This window comes from Fonsecaea monophora (assembly GCF_001642475.1).
Source record: "Fonsecaea monophora strain CBS 269.37 chromosome Unknown Scaff13, whole genome shotgun sequence".
Taxonomy (NCBI): Eukaryota; Fungi; Ascomycota; class Eurotiomycetes; order Chaetothyriales; family Herpotrichiellaceae; genus Fonsecaea; species Fonsecaea monophora.
In genome coordinates this window covers 348,644-360,572 of record NW_019173944.1, presented here as the reverse complement: position 1 = coordinate 360,572, position 11,929 = coordinate 348,644, and the positions used below count along the sequence as shown (strand labels likewise).

The 11,929-nt window shown below is 52.0% G+C and overlaps 4 protein-coding genes across 4 annotated transcripts; 2 read left to right on the top strand and 2 right to left on the bottom strand.

The window, feature by feature from the left end:
• Positions 1-466: 466 nt before the first annotated feature.
• On the bottom strand, positions 467-1,942 carry AYO21_02908 (hypothetical protein; the record flags this gene model as incomplete). The annotated part of the gene is made up of 4 exons (XM_022652884.1): positions 467-1,366; positions 1,417-1,781; positions 1,836-1,858; positions 1,908-1,942. 4 exons carry the CDS (start codon positions 1,940-1,942, stop codon positions 467-469), a joined length of 1,323 nt encoding a protein of 440 aa, XP_022514909.1.
• A 1,175-nt stretch (positions 1,943-3,117) lies between these two features.
• Positions 3,118-4,698, top strand: AYO21_02907 (hypothetical protein; the record flags this gene model as incomplete). Its single annotated transcript, XM_022652883.1, has 1 exon — positions 3,118-4,698. The coding sequence occupies one exon, from the start codon at positions 3,118-3,120 to the stop codon at positions 4,696-4,698; it is 1,581 nt and encodes a 526-aa protein (XP_022514908.1).
• Positions 4,699-5,171: 473 nt separating this feature from the next.
• Positions 5,172-6,595, bottom strand: AYO21_02906 (hypothetical protein; the record flags this gene model as incomplete). Its single annotated transcript, XM_022652882.1, has 2 exons — positions 5,172-6,424; positions 6,550-6,595. The coding sequence occupies 2 exons, from the start codon at positions 6,593-6,595 to the stop codon at positions 5,172-5,174; spliced, it is 1,299 nt and encodes a 432-aa protein (XP_022514907.1).
• A 1,761-nt stretch (positions 6,596-8,356) lies between these two features.
• On the top strand, positions 8,357-10,970 carry AYO21_02905 (hypothetical protein; the record flags this gene model as incomplete). The annotated part of the gene is made up of 2 exons (XM_022652881.1): positions 8,357-8,467; positions 8,532-10,970. The coding sequence occupies 2 exons, from the start codon at positions 8,357-8,359 to the stop codon at positions 10,968-10,970; spliced, it is 2,550 nt and encodes an 849-aa protein (XP_022514906.1).
• Between the last annotated feature and the right edge of the window lie 959 nt (positions 10,971-11,929).

The window sequence follows — 11,929 nt, the reverse complement described above, 5'->3', positions numbered from 1 at the left end:
GGAAGAGGTCAAGCGTGGTTTCGGCCGGATGGTGCCTCGCCAAAGAAACACTAGAATGGACAAGTAAGGACCTTTAGCCTCAGCCCGTATAGAAGAAGCAAAAACATTCGACCAGGTGCTGGTGAAGCGAGGTGTCCCGAGCAGTCATTCCACTAGAGAGGATGATGGTGCACGAGGTGGGCACAATGCGAGCTGACGCTGCGACCTTCGATTGGAAGTGATTATATAATCGTGTAACTGCGCCCACCACACCCATCCTGCGCCTTTTTAATAGCAAAAGGTGAAATGCCCTGCAATGGGACGGACAGCTTGCTCTGATGCCGGATCTGTCCAGAGTCATGACTACACTGCACTTCAAGCGGACGAAAAGGAGTAAGAGGACACCCAAGCATGTCGTCAATGATATCTGGAGTCTTGGATCTTTTTTTCTCGATTCCTGCCTTTCTATCTCGTCAGATCACCAGCTCTAGGTGCTACCAGGGCCTCCCAGCAAAGCAAACCTCCTGACAATGCTGGGCCCTATCTCGTCATACTCGGCCTTGGTGTGGCAGTAACTTCTGAATTCAGGTGTTTGGCCAAGTAGACTGCCACCAAACCATGGTCCATGTCGCTGTCGTTTGTGGGTGACAACTTGGACCTCCAAACCACCACTCTTAGCTCCGCCACTCCGAGCCTCCGACGCTCTGATACGAGCATCGACCAAGTGTCTAATATCTCGCTGTAACCTCCGACCAAAATCCTTGTACAGAGTCGAACCGCCAGACAGCACAATGTTTTTGTAGAGCCCTCTTCGAACGTCTATCGGGGATGACTGGATAACCCCATCGACCACGGTGGGAAGGGGAGTGAGGAAGTCCGAAGAATAGATTTCAGGATTGAAAAAGATCTCGGGGGCGAGGAATCGCTCGTAGCCGACATCGATCGTGATAGACCTGCCATTGGGTTGGGTCACGGTGTGCTTGAGAAACCTATCGGGTTCTTTGTCATAGCGGGCGAACTCCTTGACAATGTCGGGGCAGACATAACAGTACTCCTCCTTGACCTTCTCGGCTGTCTTGAGACTGCTGTCCGGCTCTCCCCGGTCCCGCAATAGACTCTGCACAAAATATGTGATATCCCGCCCAGCAATTGGTATGCTTTTGATCGACGAGCCAATAACGTATCCTTCAGCAACAGGAATAATATGGGTGACACCGTCTCCGGAATCGATGACAGTGCCCGTCAAAGATCGGTCGGTCACTTTCGAAGATGTCCACGAGGCGGCTAACGCGAGAACGGCTTGTACAGCAATGTATAGACCCGCGCAGTTGAAGGACTCGAACATGATCTCTGCCGTGTTCTCGCGGTTTTCGGGAGGGTTCAGAGGCTAGAAAATGGTCAACAACTACACAGATGGATGGTTTCAGCAAGACCCACAGGTTCTGTCAGGAGGAAATAGTGATCCTCGGGCTCAACTCGCAGGTATTTGAAGATGGAGTTTGACCAGAACCGTTCCATGTAGTCCCAATTCTCGATTTGACCGTGTCTGATGGGATAGTTGATACTGTAGCCAGGACCAGCCGACGCCGCAAGTGCTTCATCTCCAATGAAGAAGTCGAGGTCTTCTGTGCCCCGCTTGCCCGCCAGATTGGAACTTGGTCCTGCACCGCCGGTGAGGAATGAGGGTTTATTTGCAACCGCCGGTCTTCCTGATCCCGTTCCTCCTGCAGCGCCGCTAGCACCACTTTTCATAGCAATGGCCGTGGGGAATACAAAGGAAGGGGCATCATTTCCGGCGAAGCCTAAGTTGAGGTAGGTCAGAAGGATAACGATTATGCATTGGTCGATGGGCATACCTAATTTCGAGAAGCCGGTACCGCTAATTGACCGTCAGCATCAGATACATGTGCTCGGAAAGGAGACCATACTTGTCCATGACAACAGCGGGAGTTTGAGAAGCCATTTTGGTCGGTTACACACGGACCACCTCGAGAAGCAGCAACAATACGACGATGCGACGAGAAGGATGAGGATGTCGCTAGGATGAATCGGTTCTGGTCGGAGGGATCATCGCCAACAAGGAGAAGAGGAGAATAGCAGAAGGGAGGTGTAGTGACCCAGGTACCGTGTTTCCAACCCACAAACGTGTGCAGGCAGCTTCCAATTGTGGGTGGAAGACGAGTCAATTGAGGGACAGCAGTGAGACGAAACGTTGGTAGTAGTAGTGGCAGTTGGTGGGCTGCCGCTCGCTGGGCACCGACAGGCAAAGCACCATTGCTCGTAAAGTGGGCTGCGGATTATGTCATCCACGTGACTGTACAACTGTGGGTGACTGGTACTTTACAGTGTGTCACGTGGCTGTTCGATCTCACTATGAAATCAAGAATTCTTTAGTTTCTACCTCGTATAGACCCGATAGTTTGTTCTTCAGGTCACATAGTCACTCATCGTCGGTTGTAGAGCATAGCATTAACATTATGGCTCGTAGATAACTGGGATTGGAAATGCTTTGTGTGTTGGTATGGTGTTGGTGGCGCCAGTGTCCAGGTCGGCTCAGTTTCCTATACTGACAAATCCCCCTTTAGTTCCCTCCTCACAGCATCGTGCTTTCCATTCTTGTCCATCTATCTCGTTACCGAGCACATGCCCAACAAAACCGAAACAGAAACACCGTTTTATATAAAGGAATCATGGGGGACAGTCGTCGCGCCCTCATCTGAGGTCGCAGCTTCCAAACATGCCAAGCAGGCTGTCGATTTCAGCTACCAGAAGAGGACGACGATGACCTCCGGTTGATTTCTTTTTGACCTCTCCTTCACTCGTTCACCATCTCTTCATTCCTTCATTTTATTCAAACAAGCATCCTCAAGCTCAAATTTTTCCTTTCTCCTCCAAGTCTGCATGCTGCCGCAGCTGTCTCCATAAGTAGGATTTCAATCCCTTTCGTTCTTCTCACTTGGTTCATTGTCTCTTTGCCTGACAATCCGTGCCTTGTTCACAGTGTACAGCTTGAACTCATTCTCACAGCAGCACTGCCTCCCACGGTCCTCTTAACCGGGGTCGGAGCCTTCATCACTCTCAAACACGTCCCGCCTGCTGACCAAAGTTTATTCCTGTCTTTTCATCCGACATCAACCAATGCCGCGTCGACAACAAGACCCCGGCGACCTGTGTGCCATTTTCATCCACGCTGGTGCAGGGTTCCACAGTCTACAAAATGAGAGAAGTCATCTCACTGCGGTCAATGATGCAGCCAAGGTTGGAATGGCCGTCCTCAGGAACGGAGGTGATGCTACTGATGCTGTGGAGATGGCTATAAGGCTGCTGGAGGACAGAGAAATCACAAATGCCGGCTATGGAAGCAACTTGACCATAGCTGGGCAGGTCGAATGTGATGCCACCGTGGTCGATCACTATGGCCGCAGTGGCGCGGTTGGGGCAATCTCCCAGGTCAAAAACCCAATTGCAGTTGCTCACCTTGTTCTTGCCGAATCCACAAAACAAATGTCCCTCCAGCGTGTTCCCCCAATCCTACTGGTAGGCGCTGGTGCGACCGACTTCGCAGCAGATAATGGTATCGCAATTCTTCCTCATGACTACCTAGTCTCGAAAAGTGCGCGTGAGAGGTGGATCAAATGGATCAATGATCTTGCAGACGTCTCTCAGACGGAGGCGGCGAGAGAAGATCAGAACCAGCTGTACCAGTCGACAGAACCAGCAGATGAATGGGGTCGTACTCCGACGCCGGCTGCTACTCCCCCCAGCCCCACGGTATCACCTCCTACCCATGGGAGACAACTCAGCCTCTCACAGATGCCTTCTATGAGACGCCCATTGATGGCCTCGACTGCAGATGTAGCCACCTTATCACACCCTGGGGGAACCGAGAACCCAGGACATGGCCCTTTGGTCTCTCCTTCTCAGCCTGCAGCTCAGCAAAACAGGGCGGACGGAAACGCATCTCATGATTTCTCGGAGGCAGGTTCTGATGACAGTCTTCAGTGGTTAACGTCTTCTTCCAAGCGTCAGAAGCTAGGCGGTTCTTTCGATGGGCCGTCCAGCGAGGCAACCAATCTTACCGCCCAAGATCAATCGAAAGCATCGTTGCGCACACCAAGATCTGCTTACCGTGACAACGACCGGGAAGATGACATAAGTGACACAGTCGGCGCCATTGCAATTGACTGCTTTGGGCGGATTGCTGCAGGCGCATCTTCGGGAGGAATTGGCATGAAACACAAGGGCCGGTGTGGTCCGGCCGCTCTTGTTGGCGTCGGCTCTGCTGTGATCCCTATTGATCCACAGGATCCCACTCAAACTTGTGTAGCCACAGTCACCAGTGGGACAGGTGAACATATGGCTACAACGAGTGCCGCCGCCACGGCTGCCGATCGGATCTACAGTTCGGTGCGCAAAGTACAAGGACAGCTCGAATCGTGCAACGAAGATGAAGCGATGAGTTCTGTCATCAAGAACGACTTCATGGGTCATCCTGGTGTCATCAACAGCCATTGTCCTGGCGCCATTGGAATTCTAGCAGTCAAGAAAAGCCGTGACGGGATTTACTTTTATTTCGGCCACAACACCGATTCGTTTGCCATTGCCTCGATGCATTCTGAAGAGACAAAGGCAGTATGCACCATGTCAAGAAGCCAAGGCCACGGGTCCATTGCCCAGGGAGGCCGAGTTTCTCGAGCAAAACACAGTCATTCGCGTTGACCCTCTGGTCGAGGTGACTACAGGTCTTCTGGCACGTGGAAAAGAACGCCCAATGTTCACAGGCCTCTGCCTCGCCGAATTTTCGTCATCCTGCGCCGGTGCTGGAGGGAGTTCAGATATGCTGCAGGGAAGAGACAGTGAACCGTCGTAGAGCTGGAGAACCACAGGTGGAAGATTGAGAAGGGCGTGTAAAAGGAGGCGAGCATATTCATAGCCTTTTCACTGCGCGAACCCTAAAACATCAAGCTGTCCTAAGGTCTTCATATTGATAGGCAAACAATCCCAAAAACCCTAGTCTAGACAAACATTGCATCTATGTGTGCCTGGGCCGATTTTCCCTCGTATTCACCCATGGTCTGATAACTTTTGTGCCCGTCTGTTGCGGACCGAATCGCCTTGAAATTTGCCTATTATTAAGAATACACTGCTGATCATTTTCCGTTCCAGCCGGTGCGCACCATGCGGCCGGCCACCTATTGCGGCCGCTTTTTCTTCTTGGGTTTGGAGGTCACGACCACGGAGGGGGTCTTCCCATAGCCGCGGTCGTCTACGGCGAGATGGGTGCCACAGGTCAGGCAGTCACCGTTCTCTGGCGGCTCACAAAAGATGCTCAGACAGATGGAGCAGACGAAGCCGACGGAGACGACGTTGCGGTGGCAGAAGCAGGCGGCGCGGAAGTCGACGTCGATGCGGGTGGGCAGGATCAAGTGTGCCGAGCGGGTCATGGGGCTGGACAAGAAGCTGGTCAGGAGATAAGTCAGGAGGGCCTGGGATGCCGTCTTGACCGGGTTGGGATCGTTGGGTGAGGGCAGGTGGGCGGGGATGAAGATGCCGTGGGTCGCGTCGGCGGCTTGTTGGAGGAAGACGGTCGAGTTTGAGTGTGATGAGGAGCGAGTATTTGAGGTGGGATTTGAAGATGTTGTGGTAGTGGTGGTGGACGTGGAGGAAGAGGTGGGGAGAGGAAGTTGCAATATATCAATGGGGATAGACAGTCTCTGACACGCGAATATGGCGTTCATAATCGGAATATATTGGTGGGCCAGATCGGTTGAAGGCGATGCTGAGATGAGGAGAATACGTGATTGAAGTGACTGAGTTGCTCCTTCGCCAGCCGCCGAGGTGGTGTCGGGTCTCATACCACCACTAGCAGTGTTTGACGATCCCACCAGAGACTCCGTGAGCAGGATTGACTCTCGGTTGATATAGGAGAGCGCCAAAGTGAGGGCGCCAGCAATCATGGTGGATGAGTTGCTAGCGACAGCATCTGGAGGCGTGCCGGACAGCAGCGTGGTCAGGTTACGCAGGAGCTCTTCCTCAACAAGACGGAAGGGCCGATATTTGCTGCCCGTGTTTGCTGAGGACGAGAGAGGTCTGGGAGTCGAGCCAGGAGGGTGGTGATCCCCTCCTGGCCCGTTGAGTTTCAGTTTTTTGGTGGGATCGGAGAGGTTGTCATCTCCAGACGAGTCATGAGGCTGTCGCTTTGCTCGAGCCGAGATGGATCGAGGCAGCCTCTGTTCGGTGGGAGCTGGATAGAGCCATGTGGCTTTGTCGCAATGAGAAGCGATGACGGCGACTTTGTTGGTGTAGTTTGCTGCCAGATGGGCATTGATAAAGACGAGAAGATTGGCGACAGCACTCGAAAGAGGGAGGGTCGAGGAGAGTAATGACCATGCTGCTGGGTTGGTGTCGAGGATGACTGTGAGGAGTGAGGGTGATTGTTCGGCCGCTGTTCGTGTTGTTCAGGGGGATGTCAGTCTCATGGCAGCCTTGTGAGGATTTGGGAAGAGGTGATTGGATGGATAGCGAGCGGGCAACCTTGTGCTTGGGCGGGCGCGGGTACAAGAAACTTACAGTGGGATGGTTTGTCAAAGTGCTCGGATGCGTCGACCGCATTCATGATGGGGTGGTTTTGGTAGTGGTGGTGATGACGACGACGATAACAGGGACCAAGATATTAGAAATTCAGGAGAGGAGATGATTTGTGGAATGTGAGAGGTGAGGAGTGAGATGGCTTGAGCGAGTGAAAGAGTGGGTTGAGATGGAAGAATGGATGAGTTGATGCGATGATGTGCCACAGTGGATCGATGGTTGGTGGTTGAGCATCACGAGCATCTGTCCCATCGCAGTCTCAGCGTCAGGTGGGAGCACAAGCAAAAGGCACTGGACGCCTAGACCCTTTGGGTAAGAGTGAGGGCGGACAAGAACCCGCCTTGGAAACCCTTGGGGCCCGAGAGCACAAAAGAGATAGGCGTTGGGTGCGAGGTTAGGCACGAGATTAGGTGGTACGGTGGTTAGGTATTAGGCTGCAGGCGAAGGGCTACTGGGGTCTAGTGAGTAGCTCACTAGGCTAATAGTAGGAACCCCAGGATGCCTACAGTAGGTGCCTACCTACATCTAGGTGGGTAGGTAAGAGCACGCGTATCTATAGATAAGGCCAGGCAGCTTCTATCCATCCATCCAGCCCAAGCGCCCCAGGGAGCAACGTGAGAGAATTGCTGGATACAAGAGACAGAAGAGACAGAGGAGACAAGATAAGCAACAATCCCTCGTCCGAGTCCTCCGTGTAGATGTAGGCACAAAATAATAACAAAATAACAACAATATCCCGTAGTAAGATAGATGGAGCTTCACATGTTAATCTCCGTCGTTTTGCCAATTTTACTCTTTCTCACTTTGGTTCTCACTTCTCAATCCCCCCTTCACTTTTTTTGTTTTTGAGTCATACTACTTTCCTCCCCCCTTTACCAACCAACAAAACCCCCCAAAACTCCCAAACTAATAATTACTCGATCTGATCAATTCTTCCGTTCCCGGTCTGATTCCTCGTATCTCCCAATAACCAGCATTTGCATTTGAATTTACATGTGCATCTGCCTTTTCCCTCCTCTCACAATCGTTGTCGCTATCACACCAGAACGAAGAAGAAAAAACTTTTTCCATTCTTGCCCCAATCGCCTCATTGCACCATCCAGCAGCTTTTTTTTTTCTGCATCCCACGTGGCCCATAGTTGGTCTGATCGCTCCTACATCGGCTCCCGTCCATCTTGGAGTTGGGGATCACCAGAAAAACAAAGTCCCATTCGCTATTCCGCCGATTATTGCGACAATCCCTGTATCTATTTGGCTATCAATAAAAAAACACCAGCCTCAGGGTTTTGCTTCACTTTAGCCTCCAGACAAACATACGTCCACTCTCAACGCCCAAACGCCCAAACGCCCACCACATTTGCCTCACCTGCGAATCTGAAGAACACATACTCGGTACATACACACACAGACAAAGACACGAGTCCGCATCTCCCATCAGCTGACCAATTCAAACCACCCCCGGTCAAACCTATCGAACGCACTTCTCGCTTCCTCTGCTTCTTTCTTCGCCGCCTCGCTCTCTCAGGTCCAGCCAGACACCGCCCATCCTTCCGCCTGCCGCTCGCCGTACGCCTCCCGGCTTCCGTCCACTTCCTCTGCTCGCTCTTCACCCCTTTATAAATTATGTTATTGGCCTCCTGATCTCAGGTCACTTCTCCTTTTCAAGTGCTCGACCTCTTCAATACTTCGAGTTCTTCAATAATTTCTCCCTTCTCCTCTGCATCGCCCTCCCTCTCCGACCTTAGGCGTGTTGCCCCCACCGCCTCGCCTCACTGGTCCAATGTCTTCAATGTCGACCGTTCAACGGATGAACCGAAAATTATCCGAAGAACGCGACGCTGAACGCGCCTCCCAATTGGCCAAGGAAGCTGTTGAACTTTCTAATGCTGGTGATAAAGTGGTAGGTTTTTGGCTGTTGTGATCTTTAATTCTGAACGTTATGTCGCTAACTATACTTTCTCTAGCAAGCATCGAGAAAGCTGAGAGAAGCTGCTGCATTGGGTCATGCAAACCCGGATGTCCAGGCCGCCTTTTTCGCCATCCATCATGATGACCAGCTTAACTCACCCCTTTTGGATTTGGTAAGGAGATACGCCCTCTACCACGATAAGTCGGCCGGCGATGAAGCCGTCAAATACCTCAAGAGCCCCGAGGCTTCAAATGCTGGCACCGTTGCCCTTGAGTGCTTGCAAATCATCCTCGAATGCCGCGAGTCTACCATGTCCGGTGCCCAGGATTTTATCATCGCCGAACTCGCCAGACGGAGTACCGCAGTTCGAACATATCTAGCGACTGAGCTTCAAGTGTCCACTACCTCATTCTTCGACAATGTCTATGAAAGAGGTGATGAAGCGGCCAATTGCTTGCGCTCGGTCGTGCTCGATGTTACATTGTGGCCGATTGAGGAGGTCCGACTCCGGGTGGAAGATGACCTGTTCCAGCTCTTCCTTGCCAAACTGATGGAAACTGGTCACGATCATGATGGCCGAGCTCTCAAAGGCATTGCCCTGCTGTTGATTGCCGACACCCAGCGGCTACATGTATTCATTGATGAAGATGCATTCGAGGCCCTCATGGGCTCCCTGGATCTGAGACTTCCGCCCGACGTTCGAGGCCACGCGACTCTCGTCCTATCCAAATTCTTTGAAGTGGCAGAACATTCTGGCCAAGAATATCTCTCTAATTACATCACGAGTCACGTTCAACGGAAGAAGGGTGACGACCTAGTCCTGGCCTTTTCGGCTGGCGCAAGTCTCTTTCCGGTCATACCAGCCATCTTGGCTCCGCTCTTTTTGGTGGAAGGCTTCCTCGCCTCCATCATGCCTCTTCTCGACAGAAAGTTCAGCAGTCCTCTCGTCCACGACGCCTTTCTCTTCTTGCTCAATGCTGCTTGCATTGATGGCGCCTGTCGGACAGCAATCGCACAGTATTGCGCAGCTTGGCTCGCGGACAAAGTGAGCACCGGGACCGGCAAGCAGCCATCGGTGGCGGCCACCGTCTTGGCTAAGTTGAGAACTTCGGGCGTCAAGATTGAAGATCAAAGAGCCAATAAGGCGGATGATGATGTTAGTGAACTCGTTGACCTTTTCAAGAAATCCCTCACCGTTGTTGAAGAAGGAAAGAACGTTTCTGACTCGATTGAAGGCCTTGCGTATACATCTTTAAAGCCCGAGGTGAAGGAATCACTCGCCAAAGATCGCAAGTTCCTGGTCTCACTCCTGGAGGTCCTCGACCAAAACCATACCAGCCCGGAAGTCGTGGTTGGCGGATTGAGTATCATCTCGAATCTGACTCAATATGCCCCAAGTCTGTCCGACGAGCAGAAAAAGATGTCGCAGCTGAAAGCTTATGCGAATGCTACCAAACCCGCCGAACCAAACCCTTTGGAGGATGACGAGCATGTACGGGCACGTTGCACGGCTGTGGTCGAGGCTGGAGTCGTGGCCTCACTAATCAGACTAAACAAGGGCAGATCTCCAGCTACAGCACAGCTCAGCGATAGGATCCTGTTTTCATTGTCCAAGAACCCAAAAGACAGAGGGAAGATAGCTCAGCAAGGAGCCGTTAAGCTTCTCGTTTCTCACGCACGAAGAAGTCTACAGTCACCTGAGAACAGCGTTCAAGCCCACCCCGAGGCTGCGCACGCCCTCGCGCGTATCCTTATCTCCTTGAACCCAGCTCATATCTTCCCACCCGGATCGACACCCGATATCACTGACGCTGTGCCACCTTTGGTGGCGTTACTGAAGACCCCGGGCGGTGCAGCTCTAAATGACCAGCCGCGAGATCTATTGCCGGTCTTCGAGTGTCTTCTTGCCCTAACCAACCTTGCATCAGCACCTACCTCCAATGCCGCCTCTTTTATCATTAAATCAGCCTGGGATGACATTGAAGATTTCCTTTTGGGAAACAACGAGCTAGTCCGCCGTGCGGCTTGCGAACTGATATGTAACTTGACCGTTGTTCCCACCGGAGTCGAGAAATTCGCCGACGGTTCGAAACGTGCTGCCCAGAGATTACGTATCCTGGTGGCAATGGCCGATGTCGAAGATTTGCCCACAAGGCGCGCCGCGGGTGGGGCTCTGGCAATGCTCACGGAGCAGTATATCAACATCGTGTCCGCGATGCTCGAGTTCAAACGTACCTCAGAGATTCTTCTAGAGCTCTGTCTCGACGAAGATCCTGGCGTGGTGCATAGAGGCTTGGTCGTGGTCCGAAACATGTTATGTTGCGATGAAGCCGGCCCGGAGTACAAATCATTGGCACTGAAAGTAAAAGAGGCATACAAGAAAGAAGGCGCCGTGGAGAAGTTGAAGACTTGTCTGAAGCAGACCAAAGATCCGGAACTATTGAGCATCGGGGTACAAGCCTTGAAAGTTCTGGTGGATGATCGAACAAAATGAGCAACCAATATGACACTGTCAGGAGATCAACCTACGAGGGTGAGGACGATATGTGTCTCTTACACCGGGGCAACAGTCCTACGAAGCCGGCGTTATTATTACAATCCCGAGTGCGGAGACCACAGGGACCAGGTTGAGATGTTCTCCACCAAATCCGACGTCCGAGATGAGCGACACGACTGTCGCCAGCGAAGCGATATCTGTAATGGGTATCGAGGTGTATTACGCCGTCGAACCCAAGCAGTCACCATTCCGAGCACGATCACAATCTCGGTCTTATAATGATACCTACATGTTACGTGAGTATAGGAGTTTGGAGTCGCCCTTGCAACTGGGGACCGGGCGGAGGAGCGAAGAGCTGCCGGCGGTTTTTTTTGGTTTTGGTATACATACATGATATGGAATTCCGATGGAAGAATTCCTGGAGCGTCGTCACTTTCGAGTATGAGTCAAAGCCATGTTTCCTGTCCTTGTGTCAAGTTTGACTGTCAAGAGGAAGGGATTATATTGGTCGCCCCTTGGCCACTGCTATCGCTATCGCTATCGCTACTACTACCACTGTTCTTGTCATGGCTATCGCTATACTTGTACATTCTTGCTGCAGTATGGGGTGAGAGCATCGTAGGCACGGTACGTGTCACAGGGGTTAGATTCCAGGGTTATATTGAAACCTAGGCACCTAGGAACCTAGGCAGCATCTTGTTTCAGCCAGTGTCCCATCGCTACCCTCTCTCCCTCCGTCCACGCATCTCTGCCCCAGGCGTCGGTCTTTAGTCTTCGATCTTGGAATCACCGGATACTGGATGATGGTGTTGGTGGTGCAGTCACGTTCGTTGGACGATGAAAAGATTTCAAAGCGACGAATGATGGGCGGTTGATGATCATTATCTGTCCTGTTCTGTTCTGTCACCACATGGTCCAGCATATAGATAGGACCAGTCGACGTAGAGACCTCGACC